This window comes from Oreochromis aureus, linkage group 17 (assembly GCF_013358895.1).
Source record: "Oreochromis aureus strain Israel breed Guangdong linkage group 17, ZZ_aureus, whole genome shotgun sequence".
Classification (NCBI taxonomy): Eukaryota; Metazoa; Chordata; class Actinopteri; order Cichliformes; family Cichlidae; genus Oreochromis; species Oreochromis aureus.
Genome location: NC_052958.1, coordinates 471,510 through 496,279, shown reverse-complemented (window position 1 = coordinate 496,279; position 24,770 = coordinate 471,510). Strand labels below are relative to the sequence as shown.

The window sequence follows — 24,770 nt, the reverse complement described above, 5'->3', positions numbered from 1 at the left end:
ACCCTGCTACTCAACCCACAAATGCATTTTCATTACGATACGGCACCATTTATAGAAAGATAAAACAGGCTTTCCAACGGCATAGAATTTATTTCCATAAAGCAGTTTACAACAAATAAATCATTGACCAAACATCATTTTCTTACCTTAGCTCTTCCTCTTTGGTGAAATGGTGTTATACATAACAGCACAGACAACAATACTCAAGTCTTACCAGTAATAACCTGCAGCAGAGTCATGAAAGTCTCGGCACAGTCTGGAGCCTTCAGATCATCCATATCACTGATGTCTTTATACTGAGAGCTCCAGGCTCTTTCAGCCGAGAGCATGGCATCCATCTTTTCCACTGCCACTGTATGTATATACAGAGAAAGATTTGTATCAATCAGTTATTGATCAAACTTGGAGACAATGAGAATTCACTTGTGTTGTATATGCAGGCTATAGTATAAAATGAAATCTTACGAGCAACAATAACAGCGAAGAACAGCCAAATGTTATGTAATTTACAATTACACATTATTCAGAAGACATCAGAATAATCTGAAATGACTGCAGGGCCTTTATGCTACAATATAAGATACTTTGAGGCAAATGTTGTGATGCTATATCAATAAAACTGAACATGTGCGATCAGATCTTTACGCGTGTGTCAGTCTCAGGGTCCATGGATTAGCCCGCACTGGTCAGTGAGTTCTGACCATTGAATAAAATATTTTGTGCAATTGCTGACACGAAGGTGATTTTGTATTTTAGGCAGTACCACACCATCTGACTTCAACAAAGTGGTCCAGGACGTTCTGCTGACTAAATGTGCTCCTGAGCAAGTTTGCTGTTATAATGACATTTAGTCTAAGGCCGTGTTATAGAATAACCAAGCACGTCACTGCAACTGATTCTAGGACTTAATCAGCTGGATAGTGTAGTGCAGCTGGATAGTGTAGTGGTAAGACTACACACCTTTGGAGTGGGAGTCACAAGTTCGATTCCCACCCGGTATCCAGTAAGGGTCCTGGCTAGACCCCCCATGCTAAAAACCAAGCCCTGGAATGGCGTGGCTAAGTCTGCAGCCTGTCCGCAGCTCGGACAGAAGAATTTCACTACATGTTGTACTCTGTATAATTGTGTATGTGACAAATAAAGGTTGTTGTTGTTAATCCAAATCCTCCAAAAGAGTGAATCGACTTCTCTGTAGTGGATCATGTAGCATCGCTAAGCCTTTACTGTAACATTAACAGTAATTCTGAGAAACTGTTTTATAACCTAGTGTCACTGGGAAACAGTGAGAATCTACTAGTTTTATAAACTTCAACCTGCATGATTGTCATCACGCCGTCGATGAGCTGCATTAATGTTTCATCAGTCTCAGTAAGATCTCAGCAATATTAGACCGTGTCCTTCATGTTTGACTATAATTAACTGCAGTTTGTTTTTTTACAGCTGCAAACCAAACACATGGTCCAAACTGCTTCAGGATGAAGACTAAGAGCATCACAGTAAGATTTTTTTTAGACTATTGACCAAAGACAGTGATCTTGGTGTTCTGAGTTGTCAAAGAGGTGAATGATGCAAGAACGTCACGTCCTCTGTAACCTTTGTGACAGACTCATTTCTGTGGTGTGCGACACGTATACTTGGGGTTCTGGGCTGGAGCAAAGCAGTCATTTTCCACTGATTGGAGTGATGTAGTAGGTTGGAGCTCATTCAAACAAAATCTGAGCTTAGCTCATTTAATATTGAAATAACAGAATAACAAATGAGACCAAGAAAAAGTTGGTACAGATCTTATTTGGAGTAGCAAAGTCCAAATCATCCTTAAAAACTCACTCTTCTTTTCCATAGTGAGCCACTTCTGAAGGACTGCATCCTCGAGAAGGAGGTGAAGCACACCAGGGAGCTCTGCTGGGTAGGAATGGTTGCTTCTCAGCTCCTTCTCAAATTGCAGCACCTCCTCCACCAAGTGACAGAAGAGCACATCATCATACAGCAGCTTAGAAGCATCACTGGCCACTTTCTCTTGGACTAGAGACAACAGGCCTCGACACAACTCCACCTACACGAACAGAAATGTACTGCTAAGTTTCAGGAAACAGCGAGTTGGCATGGGGCAGTTTAATGTTTAGTGTTTGATCTTCCAGGTGTTACAGTTTAATGACCTGTGAAAAACAGTTTGTTTTAATCTTACAAGCATCAATTATTTCAGTTTCAGCTGAAACAGTTCTTACTTCAAATATCCTCTTACAGTCCACCTATAGTAACTTTTATGCCCACGCTTCAGGAATGAGTGAATTATAGCATATTAACAGAAAGCATACCTTTGCACTTAGAGTTACCCCTCCTCGGTCCAAGATCGGCTGGATCGTTTCCTCCATGAAGGTGGAGTTATTTCCCATCCACATCAGAACCTGTGTGAGGTACCATTCTGGCTGAAAATACACAAAGGAAGGATGAGTTTATTTTGGATTGTGATGACAGTCACAAAGCTAGTCTCTCTTATACAGCTTGTACAAGTAGAAAGCACAGAACTAAATAACAGCCATGACAGAGGGCACAGGTATTCCTGTTCCAAACAGCACCCAGTTTATCAGCAGGAGGATGCAACTGCAAAAATACTCTACAGATGATCTGCTAACGATGATGACTGTGACCACAGGAGCCATAACAGAAGCACAGACTCCAAGTAAGGAAAAACGTGAGCTGCACAACCAAAACTAAACCCACTGGTGAGAACGAGGGGGACATGCAGGAAACACCAAGGCAGAACTCCAGCTGTCAGCTGATCATCATCATCAGCACATGACCATTTAGAGACAGAACACATGCAGCAACGTAATTACAGGGCGTCTTACAAAAAAATACATAACCTTACCATGCGTACAGTATGATTACTGACGTGATGCTTCTGCCACATAAACTGATGAGTGAATGTCATCACCTCTCAGAGTGAAGACACAGCTCTGAATAGTCAGTGTTAATCCTTTTCAGAATCAGAATACTTTATTAATCCCTAAGGAAATTGTGTAGGAACGAAATTTTCAGCCACTTCTTGAATCTTTTTATAAGTTATGCTTTACTCTTGAAGGAGACGTCCTGAATGGATTCGAGGCCCCATCGCCCCCCAGCATCAATAACAAGCTGCTTATTGCAGAAGTTATGACACTTCACTCTCTGATTAGCACCCGGCCTCGGAGCCAGGGAGCGCTCGATCGCTCAAGGCCGCATTAAGGGGAGTTTACTGTGGAGCAGACAGAGCGCACTCGCTGTACGCTCCAGTCCACGCCTGCCTGTCTGCCTGCAGCGTGTTGTCAAGTGGATGCAGTCTGTGGGCAACTCTAAAGCTTGTGCTGTTGGTCCGTGAAAGAGAGCAAAGTTACAAAGAGCTAAACTGAAAGCGAGTGTTAAAAATAATGAAAAGTGTGCACCGCACCCCCATCTGTCCTTTTGATGAGGTGCCGTCCACTCCAAGGTTCAGAGGAAGGTTTGGATCCATTAGTTTTCCATAAATCAAACACTGACTCCCTCAGTAACTCATATGTACGCTTATCAACAACTAGGATTTCAATATAAAAGCCACAGAAACACGACTTCCCTGTAACATTGATAATGACAGCTAATGCAATCCCACCTTAAAATGACAGAACAGTGCAGTAACCCTGTGATCCAGGGGGCGTGGCAGCACTGCATCACACCACGAAGCACATCAGACGCTTACTTTGTTCCCTCTTGTGTTAATCAGCGTCCTGACTTTGACCAGATTACCGCCAAATGTTTTAGTGGTCAAAGCTGTTTTCAGTGATATCTGAACTCTAAACTCTCACCTTACTGAGAGAGTTGGTCTGCCGGTTCCCATAGAAGTGGTATTTGAACCTCTTGTTGAGAGGCAACAACATGATCTGGATGGGCAGACAGAGGGGAGCAGGTTTGGACAGCTGGGGAGGGGACAGAGCTTCACTGGAGTCCAAAGTCCTCTGAGAGAGGAGATCATCACTGCCAGACACAGTTAAAGAGCAACGTGTGTGCAGTTTTTAAATCAGAGTCCTGCAGGGAACATGTTCTGTGTTATTATAAAGACGACGATTGCCCAGGTAAGATGACAGCTCTACACGCATGTGTTGGAACAAACATTCCTGTTCATAATGCCATGTTAATGTCACGGCTCCACGTTTCCTTGCAAACCATGTTTAAACTTTTAAACAGTGTACCCAAAATAAGGTCGTCTAAAATTAAAATGTCTCTTTGGTTAAACCACAATATAAGCGTCTGAATGTATATAATGTTAAGAACTTAAAACGTGTGTGTGTGTACCTAGTTACATCAGGTAAATGAAATAATAGTTAAATTATTTAAATTAGGTCAATTTTAACCTCAAATGAAAACATGGCCAATTACATTTTTCTTTAACAAAAATGAAGCCAAAATGCACAAGAAACACGTAAAAACATGCAAAGTAAGAGCCAGGTGTTCCTAATCAGGTCACTTGATGAATTCATTAAATCTGCCCACCTGTATAAAAGCAGTGGACTGGAGCATTCAGTTTTTTATTAACAAAACTCCATGAATATGTGAAGGCTGAAGGGACATTTCCCAACAATTTAAAGTCACAAATGAGAAACATGGCAGACAGTTTCCAATCATCCTGGGAGTATTTACGAAATCAAGGATACGAGGTCTGCAGGGCGAGGAGCTGCCCAACCAGCAGCTCCAGCTGGCCTTCCATCTCCTGACAGCTGGGCGTTGGTGTCAGTGACTGAGTGGGAGGAGAGATGATCGGCCAGTGAAGCTGAGTCAGCAGCTTCTCAAAATCACTGTGAAAGAAGAAAATAGATTCAGGTCACATCTCAGGGGACATATCTTTGCTTTTCTGAACTACATTTATTAACAGCTAGCTCGTTTTAAAGAATCATTAGCAAATTTACAAACTAGCTGAACTGATGATGGACTAAGTGTCAGATTTATGAATGTGTTTCTGAACTGAAGCAGCCTGGAAACTCCCATCAGGGAGAGGCAGCAACAGTTCCATATGTTCTGAAATATGTGGTTAGGATTGGTCCCTCCATCAGAAACTCTGAGAGCTCCATACTCTAAATGCACACATTCTTCCTTTTCTAACGCTTATTTAACCTCCTAGGACCTGGCGTCCACATATGTGGACATCACATTTTGGGTTATTTAGACCAAAATACTGAATTTTGCTCTACATGGGCCTGATATCCACTTACGAGGACGTTATACTGCTACTGTTCTATCAAAATTTTAAATGAATATCCTCATATGTGGCTCTTATTTTTCTTAAAAACAAAAATAAGGTAAAAAAAAAAAAAAAAAATCTGGTAATTCTTTGTTTTTACATTCATCAGGCCCCAATGTGACCAAATATCAAAGAGAAATTAAAATTGCATGCTGTGGAAGAGTTCGGGTCTTAGGAGGTTAAGCCAAAGGAGAGAATCTGTGCCACAGCCAGCTCTGGGTTCACTTACGCTTAGTGACACCTGACTGACGTGTTGCAGGATTGAGGCATTATTCCTACACAGCTGTGAGTCATCCACTACGCTTCATTTTAGATGAACACACAGATGCTGCAGCAAAATGCTCTTCTCACTGTATATGTTTAATTATACAAACCATCCCCGCCTTCTTATAATGTTCTGCTCTGATATATGAAAGTAGATTTAGTGCTATACTCTCAGTTTTGATCCATCCACTCGTGTAAAGTATTACATAATGACAGTTTACCGCAAGCCTTAGTTACATTTTTATAATATATTTGAATACTTTTGAATACCCAAATCTTGTGTCCATGCATTTCAAATCTGTGACCATCTCTTTAGTCTAATAAGGCACAGCAGCTTGGAGGGACTCCTACCTGGTCAGACGGTCCTTCATGATTTTGTGCCAGAAGCTAAGAGTTTCTTGGAGGAAGTTCTGGAGATGAGAACATCTAGACTGGTTTAGTCCATAATCCAGAGCCGCCATGCTATCCACTGCCCTTATGGCTTCCCAGGCACTGCTGGTCATCAAACACTGCTGAACTGTAGCACTGGAACACAAGACTACATGTCAGTGCTTTCATTACACCACAGCAGGCACCAACAGGAAGACCACAGGCCATGAACAAGACTCAGAGAGGTGCAACACTGGCAGGCAATGACTTGCAAATCTCACAAACACATTTTATTCATAACAGAACAAAGATCACCCCTCAAATAATTAAACTGAGAAAATACCATGGCACCATTTATCTGTCCAAGTTTCCAATTCTGGCACTCCTGCACCCTATACCAGGGGTGTCCAGCTCCAGGCCTCGAGGGCCGGTGTCCTGCAGGTTTTAGATCTCACCCTGGGTCTACACACCTGAATCAAATGACCAGTTCATTACCAGGCCTCTGGAGAACTTCAGGACATGCTGAGGAGGTCATTTAGCCATTTAAATCAGCTGTGTTGGATCAAGGACACATCTAAAACCTGCAGGACACCGGCCCTCGAGGTCTGGAGTTGGACACCGCTGCCCTGTACCATCAGAGTCTGGATGCATGCTCAGTCATCCAGGTAAGTAAATCCCAAAGGTTCTGCTCATCTGGACGTTTTCATTGGGAGAAACATTTAGTCACTTCTTCAGTCTCAGCTGACTGAAGACATCTGAAAACAGACTCAACCTTTGGGATTTACCATCAGTGATGCAGGCTTGATAAGAGTGCTGATAACCAGCCACATGGGCCGTTCTCCTCTTTAATTCAAAGGATGGGGCATCTGCGTTTTGGGGAAAGGATTTCAATCAGTCTGACCTTCACCAGTTTCCCACTTTGCTTCAGTCTATTTTGCATGAGCTCTGGCACAGAGAACGCCACACTGTGCTCCTAACAGCCAGTACTGACTTTTGACCCTGCACACAGATTTCTGCAGATTCCCAGAACCTTTTGATGACATTATTGTCTGTAGATGATTTCATGATTCAACAGTGTCTGCAGTTTTAGCTTGAGGAACATTATTGTGATGCAGTTCTGAGACACGCTGCCACCTATTAACATTCAAAGTCGTTTCTTTTCAGTATTGCTCACTTTTTCCAGTTTTTGTTGCCCCAGTACCAACTTTAGAGGTTTGCTGCCATCAAATTTAAAATCAGCAGAAAACGGCTCCTTTAAACATTTAATAGATCTTCTGCTGTGAATAAAATACAGACTTAAAAAAAAAGAGTGCAATGATTTGTATGTACACAGCATCTGAACTTTAAAAGACAGCATAAAGTTTTAATTGTTTTTTAATTGCTCATAAACAGTGAAGGCGGTACCTGAGCTCCTCTATGTGTTGAAGGCATCTTAGGTATTTCATGTGTCTCTCTATAAAGTCAACTTGGTTACATGTTTGTTCGAGTTTATCCATCCAAGGCTGGGCATCCTGTAGGTGCTGGAAGAAAGAGAAACAGACATTGAAGACGTCCAGTATTTCAGTCTTAAACCGTTTGATAGCAACAATGCTGGACGGCAGCAGAGAGCAAAGATATTAGGGTTTCTATGCTGTACAGATTGATCAAATTTCACATATATACACACACACACACATTTTATTTATTTGTCTATATTTGTCCTTTAAGCTCGGCTCCTGTACCAGAGGACCAGGAGGATCTGCCACAGCATCTTATCTGTTCCTAGAACGGCGTTCTTCTGGACACAGATCTTAGATGTCAGTTTGGAGGTTAATGTATCAACAACATCGGCAGGCTCCTATTAAGACGATGGGTTCTAGGGAATCTCCTCTCAGATCTGGACAAGGGCATCCCTGAGCTGGACTGAGGTGAAACGCAGTGGTGTCGGATAAAGTCATGAATCCATATCCATGATGGTTCCTTTTCCCGCTCCTGGTCTTTCGTGGTTTTCTGCTGCCTAAAGTATTCACTTAAGCACATGATGAGTTATCCTCCAAAGATAATGTCCCAGAGGTGTTCTACTGGATTTAGGTCAGGTGAGGATGGGGGTGGTATCAATTCCTTCATCCTCCAGGAACTGCCTGCATACTTTCGCCACCAGGCCAGACATCGTTGTGCACCAGGACCCAGGACCCGCTGCACCAGCATAGGGTTTGACTGCGGCTCCACAGAGATCATCCTCTTACCTGCCGTTCTGCTCCAATCCCGCCAAGCTGTTCTCCAGGTTTGGGGTAAAAAGGCTGAATATGAATGGATATTTTTCTACCTTAGCTACAACACTGCAAATAAAAACATTACTTAGTTATCAGAGGTAAACATTCACTCTTTTAGAGTATTACTGGCCCTCTTAAGTTATTTTGATTTGACTTGAACGTTGGTGATATCTGATCAATCTATATGCTGTATACTGCTGTAAGTGGGCATTAGTGCATCAAATATACTGCTGCAAAACAACTAAGTTAACAGGAACAGGATAAAATCTCCCCGTGAAAGCACGACCCAGGTTTCACCAGCAGAACACTGCCTGAAGTCATGCTTCCTGTGGTGACTCATTTCCATCCCATAGTACAGTAGATGGCCCCCTTTTGACTTCAGGACTGCCTTAAATGTCACAGATTCAACAAGGTGGTGGAAGCATTCGTCAGAATGATGCTGACATTTCAATATGGCCCAAACAGATTTCCAACCTGAACATCCATGACGCGCACGGATGTCATGTTCAAGAAACCAGTGCAGGACGATCGGCATGTTATCTCGCTAAAAGCAGCCATGAAGAGGTTCCACTTTGGTCACAAAGGGCCAGGCGTGGTCACAGCAACACTCAGGTGGACTGTGGCATTTAAACAAAGTATGTTTGGTACTAAGAAGCCCAAAGGTTGTCACACCAGCTTCAGTCTGGTGTTTGCAGGTCGATCTATGGCTGATTGGGTTTTACTGTGCATTTTATTATCCAGGTATGCTTTTACTGTACTGGCAGTGTAACTGGGATCATTGGAAAGTAAAGCCGCTGGCAATCAAAACGTCAGTAATTTTAAACCCAAACACTACTGGCACTAATGTAGCCCCGAAAACAACAACAGAGGCCTCACTGAGTTGTATACGTGGCTGTATACTCACCGTTGTACCTCTCTTACGACCTCATCCACACTAATCACAACAATTTGAAGCAAAAAGTTCAAACTGGGATTCATCAAAGACATGCTGACATGGATTTTCAGTTCTTGTGAAATATGTCACACATCACCCCTTCTCCTATTTTCCTTCCTTAAAAATGTCTTTTTGTTTTTGTTTTTCTTTTTAATTTTATTTCAACATTATCACAACATTGCCTAAGGGTACTTTATATATTTTAAGGTAATGACCCTACAATAATTCAACACCCAGTGCATCATGGGAATCCCCGGCAGCCTACGTCTATTGCAGCATAACTAAGGGAGGATTCAGGGTCACCTGGTCCAGCCCTAACTATATGCTTTAGCAAAAAGGAAAGTTTGAAGCCTAATCTTGAAAGTAGAGATAGTGTCTGTCTCCTGAATCCAAACTGGAAGCTGGTTCCACAGAAGAGGGGCCTGAAAACTGAAGGCTCTGCCTCCCATTCTACTTTTAAATACTCTAGGAACAACAAGTAGGCCTGCAGTGTGAGAGCGAAGTGCTCTAATAGGGTGATATGGTACTACAAGTGTCAGCATACTTTATTAATCCTTAAGGAAATTATGTGGGTACAGTAACAGTAACAGACTATATAACAATACAATATGTTACAGATTTACAAATTTAAGAAATAGCACAATAAATACAAATACCTCAATAATAAATATCACCACTGCAGACGATCTCCATTGATGCTAGCAGTCGTTAACGAGGACCTGACAAAGCTTCGTTGTTGCTTGCTTACAGGAGAGCTGCTTAGCTGACCTTAGCTTCCATCAGAGAGTCTGATTACACGTTCCTCTGACAGGTTCTGTCACAGAACAACCCCACACAGCATGCTGTGGACTTGGCTGTGAAGAAGTCACTTTCTGCAGCCACTGAAACACCAACAGATGGGACAGAGAGAATCCTCACTGGTCAGTATCATCGGGCACTGCTAACCTTCTCAGCATCTATGCACCAATGCTCTGCTTCATCTCAGAGATGAAAGATCAATTCTGCAAGGAATCCTGAATACTGAATCATTCAGTATCCAGGGTGGCACTGAACGATTCTCCTGTTTGGGACACTCAAAAACCAAGGTCAGGGAGGTCCCTTATTCACGAGCTGCTGTTTGCAGACGATGCAGCATTCATGTCTGCAGCAGTTAGTCAGCCCTTTGTCTCAGGCCTGCAACAGGTTTACTTTCACTATTAGCCCGAAAAAGACAAGCATCATGGTCCAGGATGCTGACTCTGGTCCATCCTGAGGCGGTAGACACCTTCACCTACCTTGGATCCATCATCTCTAACTCCCTCTCTCTGGAGATAGAAGTGAGTATAAGGACAGCAAAAACTGCAGCTGTCATGGCTGAACACACGTGGTATCAAGCTTACATATTTGCCACACTCCTCTATGGCACTGAATCCTGGTCTGAGTAAGCCAGCCAGGACAGAAGGCTGAACAACTTCAGCCTCTGATGTCTTAGACGTATTGCGGCAAACACCAACGTACTACAGAGAGTGAGTATTCCAAGTCTGGGTGCACTGCTCAGTCAGAGTCAACTCAGATGGCTGGGCCATGTGCGACGCATGAACCCGGGTCACATCCCCAAGGAAATGGCGTATGGTGAGGTGCGCGAGGGCTCACACCCTGTCGGACGACCAAAACTCCACTTCCACGTTTGGAAACGTGACATGAAGCTGACGGACATCAACCAAAACACCTGGGAAAGCTCAAGAGGCTCAGAGCGTTACCATCAAGGAGGGAGTCAAGACAAGAGTACTTTTTTTGGTGTCCTTAGTGATGTCACTACCTTGTGCAGCATGTTGAAGGTAAGTTGTTCTCTCTGCAGCAGCGCCTCCAGGGAACACCTGGCGTCCTCGACAGCAGACAGAGCTGCTGAAACTTTAGGAGGCACCAAACTGGACACAGTCAGGACCTGAAAGACAAAATATAACCGCTTACATTTCATACTGGAGATTTCAGATCTTCATGATTATGTGAACTTTCTACAAACAATAAATTCTATAACTGTATGTGCACATGTGAATGTGCAAGGTACATGACTGAGTTACAGAAAGAAGAGAGCAGAGGAAAAGGGATGACAGCAGTCCTATGAAAAACTAAATATACTGTAAGGGTGTTGTTTGTTTTTTACATGACAAAAACTGGTTGCTTTGTGCACCGCCAGTAACATCATCACACGGCCACATCCATTTATGCTCGCCATCATGCTGCAGATGGCCACTGCCATCAAAAAGTGTCACCACTCAGACAGCAGCGCCACATCAACACCGACAGACGAAGGGGAAAAACTGAACAACCCCAAACGTTACATCTCAGACTTTACAGGCCACAGTTAGCATTTTCCATTCATACGAGGGCGTTCATAAACACGTTTTATCAAAAAAGGTCCCAATTTTTTAATTTCCATTTTATCCATTTTCTCCCTTTAAATAGCTATAAAGACATGTATAAGACATGTATAATGGTATTTCAGTGGTGCAGCGTCCCAGTTTAAGAAAATCATAATCTGAAATTTCTAACATCTATAAATAACAATAATAATAGATATAAACAGAAATAATATTAAAAGATTATGGGAAATACTGAACAGTGTTATAAAACGTGGGGGTGGACAAAAGAACTATCCCAAGTATTTCATTTGTAATGACCATGAAGAATATATGGATGTTGTGGCAAATAGTCTCAATGAATTTTTTGTAACTGCTGGACCAAATTTAGCAAGAACAATCACTGATCCTGGGAAAGCACAGGAAAAACCGGATACACTGATAGACAGAAATCCATATTCTATGTTTCTCACAGCCGTTGATGAAAATGAAGTTTTTGAAATTGTCAAAAAATGTAAAAATCAGAAATCTTTGGATTGTAATGATATTGATATGATAGTGGTTAAAAGAGTCATCGAGGCTGTTATAAAACAGTTTACATACATCTGCAATTTACCATTTCAAACTGGTCAATTTCCAGACAGAATGAAAAGTTATACCTCTGTACAACTCTGGTAACAAACCATTTCACAAACTACAGGCCTGTCTCTTTACTGCCTCGATTTTCAAGAATGCTTGAAAAACTGTTTAACAACAGACTGGAAAAATTTACAGATAACAACAACAACAACAAACTTTATTTATATAGCACATTTAAAAACCAGTGGTGTACCAAAGTGCTTAACATTCAAGAGGGTGAGATGAAGTAACAGGGAAGAATGAGGGCTATGGCAAGGTACCAAAACGTGCTGGCAGGTTGAATGGCATTAAAACACACAAAAGCAAAAGAAATGCATATAAAAGCATAAAAGAAAGCTAAGCATAGAGGATAAAACAGTCAAATTTAAAAATGAATTAAAATAATTAAGAATAAGCCGAAGATAAGAAAAGCGTTAAGCTAACTATCAAGCAAGCGTTAACTGGCAGAAAAGGCGAGGCTAAATAAGTGGGTTTTTAACCGCGATTTGAAGGAATGGATGGAATCAGACTCGCGTATAGCGATGGGGAGGTTATTCCATAAAACGGGTGCAGCCAAGGCAAACGCGCGGTCACCTCTAGTCTTCAGCAGAGATCTCGGCAGCACCAAGAGTGACTGGGAAGATGATCTTAATGCTCTAGTAGGGGTGTATGATCTAAGTAGCTCAATGAGGTAGCTTGGCGCTATATTGTTAATAATCCGGAAGGTAAGCAGCAGGATTTTGAATTGAATGCGGTACTTAACGGGAAGCCAATGCAGATCAGCAAGGACAGGGGTAATAGAGACACGCCGCCCACTACCAGTAAGGAGACGAGCAGCTGCATTCTGAACAATTTGGAGTCTATGGAGGAGAGTAGACTTAAGACCGAAGTAAAGTGAGTTGCAATAATCCAACCTAGATGTCACAAAGGCGTGGATAAGCTTTCCAAGGTCCCTATGCGGAACATAATGTCTGGCCTTGCTAATAAGACGCAATTGATGGAAACAAGATTTAACAACAGAAGACACTTGTTTATCGAACTTAAAAGAGCTATCCAAAAATACACCCAGGTCACTAACAGTGTCGGTGAGGAAACTATTAAAGGTACCGAGGGCGTCACGGAGTTGGCCACGGGGGATACTACTGTCAAACACGATAATTTCCGTTTTCCTGTCGTTTAGAATAAGAGAGTTACCTGCGAGCCAATTTTTGACCTCACGCATGCACTCGCGAAAGCCGTACAAAGACATAGAGGGATCATCAGTTAGCTCAAAATACATCTGTATGTCGTCGGCATAACAATGATGTGCAATGTTATACTTCTCAAAGATTGCGCCTAAGGGGAGCATATACAGTGAGAAGAGCAGGGGGCCAAGGACAGATCCTTGAGGCACGCCGCAGGAGACGGGTGCAGCAGAGGAGAAATAAGGGCCAAAATTGATCGAGACGGACCTATTAGAGAGGTATGACTTAAACCAATCTAAACAAAAACTACTCACCGAGAGTCAGTACGGATTCAGATCAAGCAGATCAACATCACTGAAACTATTAGATTCAATAGAATACATCACAAATTCCATAGACAAAAAGCAATATGTGGCTGGGTTATTCATAGACTTGACAAAGGCATTTGACACTATAGATCACGATATATTAATAAGAAAACTGGAACGTTATGGTGTCAGAGGGGTAGCTTTAGATTGGGTCCTGAGTTATTTAAGTGACAGGAAGCAGTTTGTGAAATTAAATGGTGGTTGCTCCTTATGTATGGACATTGCTTCTGGTGTACCCCAAGGGTCAGTTTTGGGCCCCAAATTCTTCAACTTACACATTAATGACATCTGTAAAGTGTCCAAAGTATTAAAAATGGTACTCTTTGCTGACGATACAAACATTTTTTGCTCTAGTGATGATCTACAGAATTTATTGGATGATATAACTAATGAAATAAGTAAAGTAAAATAAATTTCTGGGGGTAAAAATAGATGAAAAACTTAACTGAGAGCTCACGTAAGATATATTCATTCCAAAGTATCACGAAGCATTGCAATACTAAATAAGGCAAAGCAGGTATTAGACGGGACATCACTTCATATTCTCTGCTGTTCACTGGCAGGGCTCGCAAAATTGCTAGCCCGACGTCCCGGGGCTAGCGATATCTCCGGTCGGGCTACCAAAATCTATTTCATATAGCTGGGCTGAGATAGATTTTGGTAGCCCGACCGGAGATATCGCTAGCCCCGGGACGTCGGGCTAGCAATTTTGTGAGCCCTGCACTGGTTTCACCTTTGTGCAGAGGTCTGAGGCAACAACTGTAAAACTACATTACATTCACTTTGTACTCTTGGGAAAAACAGCAGTTCGAATGATCCACAGTGCAGGTTACAGGAACATACAAACTGACTGTTCCTGCAGTCTGAAATATTGAAATCTGCTGATCTAATGAAATTCCAAACAGCACAAATTCTATTCAAAGCAAAAAATAAGGAACTGCCAGGAAATATTCAGAGTATGTTTTTTTGGAAAGAAGTAAATGATAATTTAAGGGGCTTTTGTAACTGAAGGTCCGAACTACAAGAAAAAGCTTTTGTGCTTCTGTTCATGGAGTGAAACTGTGGATCAGTTTGAATATGGAATTAAAGCAACGTCCAAACATACGAACAAAGAAAGGGAAAATATTGAAATTAAGTGAATGTCTCTATTTAGAAAATTTCATAATGTGATATTATAGTATATAGTATATCGGAAATCTGTTCACTATTTTATTACAGATTGTATCAGTACGGACGATGACTAAATATTAACTGATAACTTATGGCAAAGGGGTGGGATTAAATAAGTGTGTACTTCTTCTTACTCCCTTTCAACAAGTAAATGAATCAGAACGGTAGCAATATTGAAATGTATTGACTTTTATATAGTTTATTTTTCTCTCTTATTTTCTTTATTAAATGTACATGTATATTGTTTACATGTTTGAAATAAATTAACAAACCAACAAACAAACTATAATTAATGATACATAATGCCAGAGCTTTTAATAACATTAATTTCATGAGGTGACATTTCTTGCAGGTGTACAATCTGACTTTTACACCCACATTCAATTTTCCCAAAGGTTGAAAACACTACGTCTAGATAGACGTGTGTGTGTGTGTGTGTGTGTGTGTGTGTGTGTGTGTGTGTGTGTGTGTGTGTGTGTGTGTGTGTGTGTGTGTGTGTGTGTGTGTATGACATCAAGACCAGGAAGTTCCTGACCATGCATGGAGGGTTTCACCTAGGGCTGGGCGATATGACCCAAAATTCGTATCTCGATATTTTTTAGCTGGATGGTGATATAAGATATATCTCTCGATATGTTTTTAAAGCCATAAAGTAAGAACAAAAAGAGAGTTCTTAGTCAAAGCTGTGTCCCAGATGTCACACAGGCACTTTTATTAACATACAGCATAGATGTACATGAAAAAATTACTCAGAAATAAATTAAAAGCATTTATTAACTAGAAAAATTTGCATTTCCTGCGAAAATGCAGTGTGGATGCTGTAACGCTGAAGCTGTCTGCTGAAAATAGCTTAAAAAGCTGAAAAGTAGCAAAAAATTGTAATAAATTTGCAGAAGCAAAAGAACTTAGCAAAAATTGCATTGCAGAAATACTGTGATTTAGGACAAATACTACAACATAGCAGAAATGCTGTGATTCAGCAAATATACTATGCTATGGCACGAATAGAAAGAATATGCTCAAATACTATGATTTTGCAATAATACTAAGATTTGGCATAAATAGTATGCTTTGGCACAAATACTATAATTAATTACAAGTACAATAACATAGCAGAACTATCAAGATTTGGCAGAAATACGATGTTTTGGTAGAAATAGTATGATTTAGCAGAAATGCTGTATTTAGCACAAATATCGAAAAGTAGCAGAAACACTATAATTTAGCATAATAGTAATAACTTACACAATTACAAATATGGACACATATGGAAACACACATGCACAGAGACACACACACAGGATCCAATCCAGTCAACCAGTCTAAATATATTGAATTTGAATCTTACAATGAGATGCTCCCATAAAAAGGCTTTCTCTCTCTCTGTCTCACACACACACACACACACACACACACACAGCAGCAGCATCAGCAAGTGAACAGGCGCTGTTAACAGCATGTTTCTAGGTCAGTCAAACAGCTGTAAGCTTCTCAATTTGAATCCACCAATCAGAGAGGCTGTGTGCTTTTTCCCGCCAAAACTGGTGCTTTTACAGCACAGAGAGAGACAGGATTTCTGCAGTCTATTTCGCATAGTGAGGACTCCCCTCAAACAAACAGCCATAAATTCCTAACCGTAGGGGCTAAAACGGTCATTCTTAGACTGTTTTGTTCAGAAGACATGGGAGAATCTTGAAATGTTGACCATTTAAAATAAAAATATGAAATATCATAGATATATGACATAGATGATTGGTTATCTAAGAAGCCACGAGGGCCCCAATATGCAAATTTGAATGTGTCAGGCCTCAGATATGATTGGCTGGCTGGGAAGCCATGAAGGCAACAATATGCAAATTTGAATGTGTCAGGCCTCAGATATGATTGGTTGTCTTAGAAGCCATATAAAAAGCAGTAAAACTGTACTATAATTTGGTAGAAAAACTATAATTAATCAAAAATACTATATTTGGCAGAAATACTATTTTGTAGCAGAAACACTATATTTAGCACAAATCTTATGAAATAGCAGAAATAATATGATTTAGCAGAAATGCTGTATTTAGCACAAATACTGAAAAGCAGCAGAAATGCTGTGACTTAGCACAACAGTAATAACTTATAGAAAAATTGGAAAAGCAAAATGGACAGCTGAAAAATCCTGAACATGCTAAGGGTCCCTCAAATCTAATTGTTAAATGAAAAAACAAAATCAGCAAAAAAGTATAACAGTCACACAATCACAAATATGGACACATATGGAAACACACATGCACAGAAAGACACACACAGGACCAAATTCAGTCAACCAGTCTAAATATATTGAATTTAAATCATATAATAAGATGCTCCCATCAAAGGCTCTCTCTCTCTCTCTCTCTCTCACACACACACACACACACACACACACACACACACACACACACACACACACAGAGCCTAAAGGGAACAGTATTTGTGCCATGGAGTGTTAACAAGAATCTGAGGTCCATATTACAAAAGCTGCTAAAATCATAAAAGGTTGCAGAATTGTAATAAATGATGAATATGAATTAGTGGTCTGTGATAGTGTATTAATTTGTAGGGAAAAAACACATGTTGCCCAAGGTGTAATTGAACCCATGACCTTTGGGTTGCAGACCTGTGTCATTACCAACTGCGCCACTGGGAAAGAGAGCGAGCGCCTGGAAAACAGGGTGATGAGCAGTCAGAATCAGATTGCGTGAGAGGCGAAAACGCCGCTTTTTGCAGTTACAAAACGTCGTGTAACTCAAAAACTAGGTGGACTAGAAGCATAATTCTTGTACTGGGTGAATCAGCGTACTTTGGTGTACTTTGACTGTGATTTGCATTGCTCTTTGTACATCTGTCGCTGAGATATGACGAGAGAAGAAAGGGCAGACCCCAGATATGATTGGCTGGCTGGGAAGCCGTGCAGGCCCTGATATGTATTTGTATGTATCAGTCCTCACAGAGGATTAGCTGCCTGGGGACCTGGCAGAAATATATAGAAATAGTATGATTAAGCATAAATACTACATTTTTTAGAAAAACTATATTAAGCACAAATCCTATAAAAAGCAGAAATACTATATTAAGCAATATAAATATCCTCTAAAATCCTATAAAAAGCAGTAAAACTGTACTATGATTTGGTAGAAAAACCCTAATTAATCAAAAATACTAAATTTGGCAGAAATAGCAGAAACACTACATTTAGCACAAATCTTATGAAATAGCAGAAAGAGTATGATTTAGCAGAAATGCTGTATTTAGCACAAATCTCATAAAATAGCAGACATAGTATGATTTTGCAGAAATGCTGTATTTAGCACAAATACTGAAAAGCAGCAGAAATGCTATGACTCAACACAATAGTAATAACTTAAATAGAAAAATTGGAAAAGCAAAATGGACAGCTGAAAGAATCCTGAACATGCTAAGGGTCCCTCAAATGTAATTGTTAAATGAAAAAAATCAGCAAAAAAAGTATAACAGTGACACAATCACAAATATGGACACATATGGAAACACACATGCAGAGAGAGACACACACAGGATCAAATTCAGTCAACCAGTCTAAATATATTGAATTTAAATCATATAATAAGATGCTCCCATAAAACTCTCTCTCGCCCTCCTTTCTCTCTCTCTCACACACACACACACACACACACACACACACACACACACACACACACACACACACACACACACACAGGAGAGACAAGCAAGTTTCTAGGTCAGTCAAGCAGCCTGGGAGCTGCTAAATTTGAATCCACCAATCAGAGAGGCTGTGTACTTTTTTCCGCCAAAACAGGTGCAGCCGTTTTTACACACTCAGCACAGAGAGAGACAGGATTTCTGCAGTGTATTTCTCATAGTGAGGATTCCTCTCAAACAAATGGCCATAATTTCCTAACCGTAGGGGCTAGAACGGTCATTCTTACACCGTTTTGTTCAGAAGAGATGGGGGAATCTTCAAGTGTTAACAATTTATCATTAAAATATGAATTATTAAAGATATTTGACTTGTAATGCACCATAACTGAGTAGAGGCGAAGCAAAAACTGCCTTGACCTGCCCTCAAACAACGCTTTGTAACTCTAAATCTATTTGAGTATCGATATAATTCTTTCACCGTAAGAGACAGCAGGCTTTGGTGAACAGTCATGGAAATTTTCAGGTCTTTGTGGAAATCTATCAAAAGATATGACGAGAGAAAAAAGTGGTTCATTTCCAGAGTTTGAAAGCTGAAGAAATCTGAGCGAAGGACTAATTTCCTACCCTCAAACAAGTCTAACTCATTTCAGAACGGTAATAGGTGAGAAAAAAATTCTTGAATTGTGAGCGTCAGGAGTGTCTGAAGATATACGGGACAAGCCTCATGTTTTAACTTCGCTTCGTTAAGGAGATATGACGATTTGAATATGCCTCTCATTAGAGAAATCAAGCGATGATTTTGAACAAACTCTCCATTGACTTTCTATGGAGAGTTTTCTGACTTTGTGTTGGTCTGAGGAGATTTGCCAAAATTCTATAAATCTCACAACAATGATAGTGACATTTTCTGAAAGCCAGCAAAAATACCTACGTTTTGATGTATAATTTGTGTGGGTTAAGTGAAAATTGAGCGAGTAGCAAGAAGTTGTTCGGACATGAAGAGAAAATTGCCAAAGGTACAGTGGCTCACTTAGAACCAACTGCATAGCAACCATAACAACGCATGTATTTTCTAAAAAATCACAAAGATGAAACTCAAAACTTAAAGAGGATAAGATGAAAACGGTAACAGATATGAAAAAGCTGAATCATTCATGAATAACCCAATAATTTGTGAACATTTTAAAATTTGAATGGTTGTTCTAGGCGAAAGTATGAGAAAGTAGTTAAGTTTCAAAAAAGAGTAAGTTTTAGCAGAATTGCGGAAGTTTCCCATTCATTTCAATGGGACAAATTAAAGGAAAAAAGCTTAATATTTTAAAAAGTATAAGAGCAGAAAATACCAAAAGTCATAGCCGGGATTAGCAGAAATAGCAGAATAGTTTAAAATTTGAACGGCAAAAATCGGCTGAAAATTGTGGAAGTAGATAAGGTCCAAAAAACGTACGGAAGCAACTTGAAGATGAAGAATAATAACTAGAAAAATTTGCATTTCCTGCGAAAATGCTGTGTGTATGCCTTAACGCTGAAGCTGTCTGCTGAAAAGCTGAAAAAGATGAAAATTTGCAAAAAGTTGCATGGTGGTGAAAAAAAGAAACATGTCGCCCTGAGCAGGATTCGAACCTGGCCTTGCTGGTCTCAAGGTAGCTGCTCATGTCACTGAGCTAAACTCTCTCCCTCAAAAAAGAGGAGGAGAGACAGACAATTCTGCTCAAATGAGCAGAAGCTGCTGAGAATTGTGCTGATAACAGGTGAAAAGGCTGAAAATTTTGTAGAAAAGAGGTGAATCAGCAGAATTTCAGCTGAAAAGAGGTAAAGAAGCAGAACGTTGCGCTGAAAAGAGATGAATCAGCAGAATTTCTGCTCAAAAGAGGCAGAACAACCTGGTTCTGCTCAAATTCACCAATCAGAGGTACTGCTTCTGTCTGCTTCATCAGGCTGTTTACTTGTATGTATTTCTGCCATGTGGTGTTGACAAGAATCTGAGGTCCATATTAGAAAAGCTGCTAAAATCATAAAACTTTGCAGAATTGTAATAAATTAGCAATATAAATTACAGGTCTGTGATAGTGTATAAATTTGTAGTGAAAAAAAAAACGTGGACCAAGGTGGGATTGAACCCACGACCTTTGAGCTGCAGAGCCGTGTCATTACTGATTGCGCCACCTGGAAAGGGGGCGGCGGTCTGAAAGACAGATACTTGAGCAGTCAGAAATAGATCGCGGTGAGAGGCGAAAAACGCCGCTTTTTGGAGTTACAAAACGTCGTGTAACTCAAAAACTAGGAGGGCTAGCAGCATAATTCTTGTACTGGGTGAATCAGCGGACTTTGGTGTATTTTGACTGCGATTTTCATAGCTCGTTCTACCTCCGTCGCGGAGATATGACGAGAGAAGAAACGGCTTCATTTCCAGAGTTTGAAGACTGAGAGAAGGACAGATTTCCACCCCTCAAACAAACGTAATTCATTGCTCAACGGTAAGATAATTGTAAAACTGCTTCCACTGTGAGTGTCAGCAGTGTCTGAAGATATATTGGCACAAGCCTCATGTCCTAACTTTGCTTTGTTAAAGAGATATGGCGATTTTAAAATGCCTCCCGTTACAGAATTTCAGCTCTGAATTTCAAAACCTCCCCATAGACTTTGAATGGGGAGTATTGAGACCTTGTGTCACTCCGAGGCAAATTGCAAAAAAAGCGGTAAATCTCACAATAAAGATAGTGACATTGTCTGAAAGCCAGCAAAATAATACCTACGTTTTGATGTATAATTTGTGGGGTTGAGTGGAAATTGAGTGAGTAGCAAGAAGTTGTTTAGACATGAAGAGAAAATTCAGAACGGACCAGCACTCACTCTGACTTAATTGCATAGCAACCATAGCAACGCATGTATTTTCTGAAAAATCACAATTTTGCAACTGAAAACTTAAAGAGGTATAAAATTAAAACGGTAGAAGATCTGAAAAAGCTGAATCATTCAGGAATAGCCCAATAGTCTGAGAACATTTTAAAGTTTGAATGGAGTTTCTAGGTGAAAGTATGACAAAGTAGTTAAGTTTCAAAAACAAGCAAGTTTTAGCAGAATTGTGGAAGTTTCCCATTCATTTCAATGGGACAAATTAAAGGAAAAAAGTGTAATATTTTAAAAAGTATAACAGTAATAAACACCAAAAGTCATAGCCGGCATTAGCAGAAAGAGCAGAACAGTTTAGAGTTTGAACGGAGAAAATCGGCTGAAAACTGAGGGAGTAGATAAGTGCCAAAAAGTGTACGGAAGCAACTAGGGGAATAATAATAAAGAAGAAAGAGAAACAGGAAAACAATAGTGTGGAAGCCCTTTAGGGCATCCACACAACTAGAAAAATTTGCATTTCCTGTGAAAATGCTGTGTGGATGCCTTAACGCTGAAGCTGTCTGCTGAAAAGCTGAAAGAGATGAAAAGTTGCAAGAAGTTGCATGGTGGTGAAAAAAAAAACATGTCACCCTGAGCAGGATTCGAACCTGGCCCTGTTGGTCTCAAGGCAGCTCCTCATCTCACTCAGCTAAACTCACTCTCTCAAAAAAGAGGAGGAGAGACCAACAATTCTGCTAAAATGAGCAGAAGCTGCTGAGAATTGTGCTGAGAAGAGGTGAAAAGGCTGAAAATTTTGCAGAAAAGAGGTAAATCAGCAGAATAGCTGCAGAAAAGAGGCAGAACAAAAGAGAAAACTGAAAACAGGCTTTGCCATGACCGGGATTTGAACCTGGCCCTTCTGGTCTCAAGGGAGCTGCTCATCTCACTGAACCAAACTCATTCTCACAAAAACAAGAGATGGAGCAACTGACAATTTTGCTAAATGAGCAGAAGCTGCTGAGAACTGTGCTGAGAAGAAGTGAAAAGGCTGAAAATTTTGCAGAAAAGAGGTGAATCAGCAGAATTTCTGCAGAAAAGAGGTAAAGAAGCAATAAGTTGCGCCTAAAAGAGATGAATCAGCAGAATTTCTGCTCAAAAGAGGTTTTTTCTGAAAACAGCTGATATTTGTGCTAATAAGAGGTGAAAAGGCTGAAAATTTTGCAGAAGAGGTGAACATACTTCACACTGTGTACATTATAACATACCATAATAGACCCATTTCTGTAATATACTTACACATCTCTATTATTGCTAATTTATATTGTAATATATCTATATCACGACTAAAGCACTTTCTGGATGGATGCAAACTGCATTTCGTTGCCCTGTACCTGTGACATGTGCAATGACAATAAAGTTGAATTCTATTCTATTCTATTCTAATAAGCAGAATTTGGGCTGAAAAGAGGTTTTGCTGAAAACAGCTGAAAAAGCTGGGATATGTGCTGAAAAGTGGTGAAAAGGCTGAAAACTTTGCTGAAAAGAGTTCAATCAGCAGAATTTCTGCTGAAAAGAGGCAGAAGGTTCTGTATGTAGAAAAAGAAATACTGTTGAACCATGTGTGAAATAAATAAAGAAATGAAATGAAAGAACAACCTGGTTCTGCTCAAATTCACCAGTCAGAGGTACTGCCTCAGTCTGCTTCATCAGGCTGTGTACTTGTTTCTGCCATGGAGCGTTAACAAGAATCTGAGGTCCATATTAGAAAAGCTGCTAAAATCATAAAACTTTGCAGAATTGTAATAAATTAGCAATATAAATTACAGGTCTGTGATAGTGTATAAATTTGTAGTGAAAAAAAAAAACGTGGACCAAGGTGGGATTGAACCCACGACCTTTGAGCTGCAGAGCCGTGTCATTACTGATTGCGCCACCTGGAAAGGGGGCGGCGGTCTGAAAGACAGATACTTGGGCAGTCAGAAAATAGATCGCGGTGAGAGGCAAAAAAAAAAGCCGTTTTTTGGAGTTACAAAACGTCGTGTAACTCAAAAACTAGGAGGGCTAGCAGCATAATTCTTGTACTGGGTGAATCAGCGGACTTTGGTGTATTTTGACTGCGATTTTCATAGCTCGTTCTACCTCCGTCGCGGAGATATATGAGAGAAGAAACGGCTTCATTTCCAGAGTTTGAAGACTGAGAGAAGGACAGATTTCCACCCTCAAACAAACGTAATTCATTGCTCAACGGTAAGATAATTGTAAAAACTGCTTCCACTGTGAGTGTCAGCAGTGTCTGAAGATATATTGGCACAAGCCTCATGTCCTAACTTTGCTTTGTTAAAGAGATATGGCGATTTGAAAATGCCTCCCGTTTCAGAATTTCAGCTCTGAATTTCAAAACCTCCCCATAGACTTTGAATGGGGACTTGTCAGACCTTGTGTCACTCCGAGGCAAATTGCGAAAAAACGGTAAATCTCACAATAAAGATAGTGACATTGTCTGAAAGCCAGCAAAAATACCTACGTTTTGATGTATAATTTGTGGGAGTTGAGTGGAAATTGAGCGAGTAGGAAGAAGTTGTTTAGACATGAAGAGAAAATTCAGAACGGACCAGCACTCACTCTGACTTAATTGCATAGCAACCATAGCAACGCATGTATTTTCTGAAAAATCACAATTTTGCAACTGAAAACTTAAAGAGAGATAAGATTAAAACGGTAGATGATCTGAAAAAGCTGAATCACTCAGGAATAGCCCAATAATCTGAGAACATTTTAAAGTTTGAATGGAGTTTCTAGGTGAAAGTATGACAAAGTAGTTAAGTTTCAAAGACAAGCAAGTTTTAGCAGAATTGTGGAAGTTTTCCATTCATTTCAATGGGACAAATTAAAGGAAAAAAGTGTAATATTTTAAAAAGTATAACAGTAATAAACACCAAAAGTCATAGCCGGCATTAGCAGAAAGAGCAGAACAGTTTAGAGTTTGAACGGAGAAAATCGGCTGAAAACTGAGGGAGTAGATAAGTGCCAAAAAGTGTACGGAAGCAACTGGAATATAGTGGAATAAAGAATAAAGAGAAACAGGAACTCAATAGTGTGGAAGCCCTATTAGGGCATCCACACAATAAAGAATAAAGAGAAACAGGAACTCAATAGTGTGGATGCTTAATCAGCATCCACACAATAATGATCCATAAATAAAAGAAAACAATGCTTGTTTTGTGCATAACAAAGAGCTCACAATTGTGCAGTCAAAATGTAAACTAACAGACGCTGAGCATAATAACAAAGACAGATTTCACAGCTGCTCTGTTCCCAACTTCTACTGCATGACTGACAGCCTGAGTTTGAAATCCGCCCGTAACCATGTCTCTGAACAGGAGCCATTTATGGTCCTTATACACACACAGTACGGTAATATTACGTTGAAGCACAGTACGTATCACTCCGCGAGGCTCCTCGGTAGCCGTAATGCTCCGACAATCCATCAAGCGGTGCAGCTCAGTAGCTTACCAAAGTCGAACTAAAA

The 24,770-nt window shown here is 40.3% G+C and overlaps 1 protein-coding gene across 1 annotated transcript in view; it reads right to left on the bottom strand.

Moving 5' to 3' along the window:
- rint1 (RAD50 interactor 1) overlaps nucleotides 1-24,770 on the bottom strand; it is a 39,547-nt gene that overhangs the window by 10,067 nt on the left and 4,710 nt on the right. The window contains exons 2-9 of the mRNA XM_031754982.2: nucleotides 10,866-10,991; nucleotides 7,286-7,401; nucleotides 5,864-6,037; nucleotides 4,665-4,805; nucleotides 3,819-3,987; nucleotides 2,316-2,426; nucleotides 1,828-2,053; nucleotides 215-352 (exon numbers count right to left, since the gene is read on the bottom strand). Coding sequence (XP_031610842.1) covers nucleotides 215-352; nucleotides 1,828-2,053; nucleotides 2,316-2,426; nucleotides 3,819-3,987; nucleotides 4,665-4,805; nucleotides 5,864-6,037; nucleotides 7,286-7,401; nucleotides 10,866-10,991 — 1,201 coding nt within the window. The remainder of the gene's footprint in view (nucleotides 1-214; nucleotides 353-1,827; nucleotides 2,054-2,315; nucleotides 2,427-3,818; nucleotides 3,988-4,664; nucleotides 4,806-5,863; nucleotides 6,038-7,285; nucleotides 7,402-10,865; nucleotides 10,992-24,770) is intronic.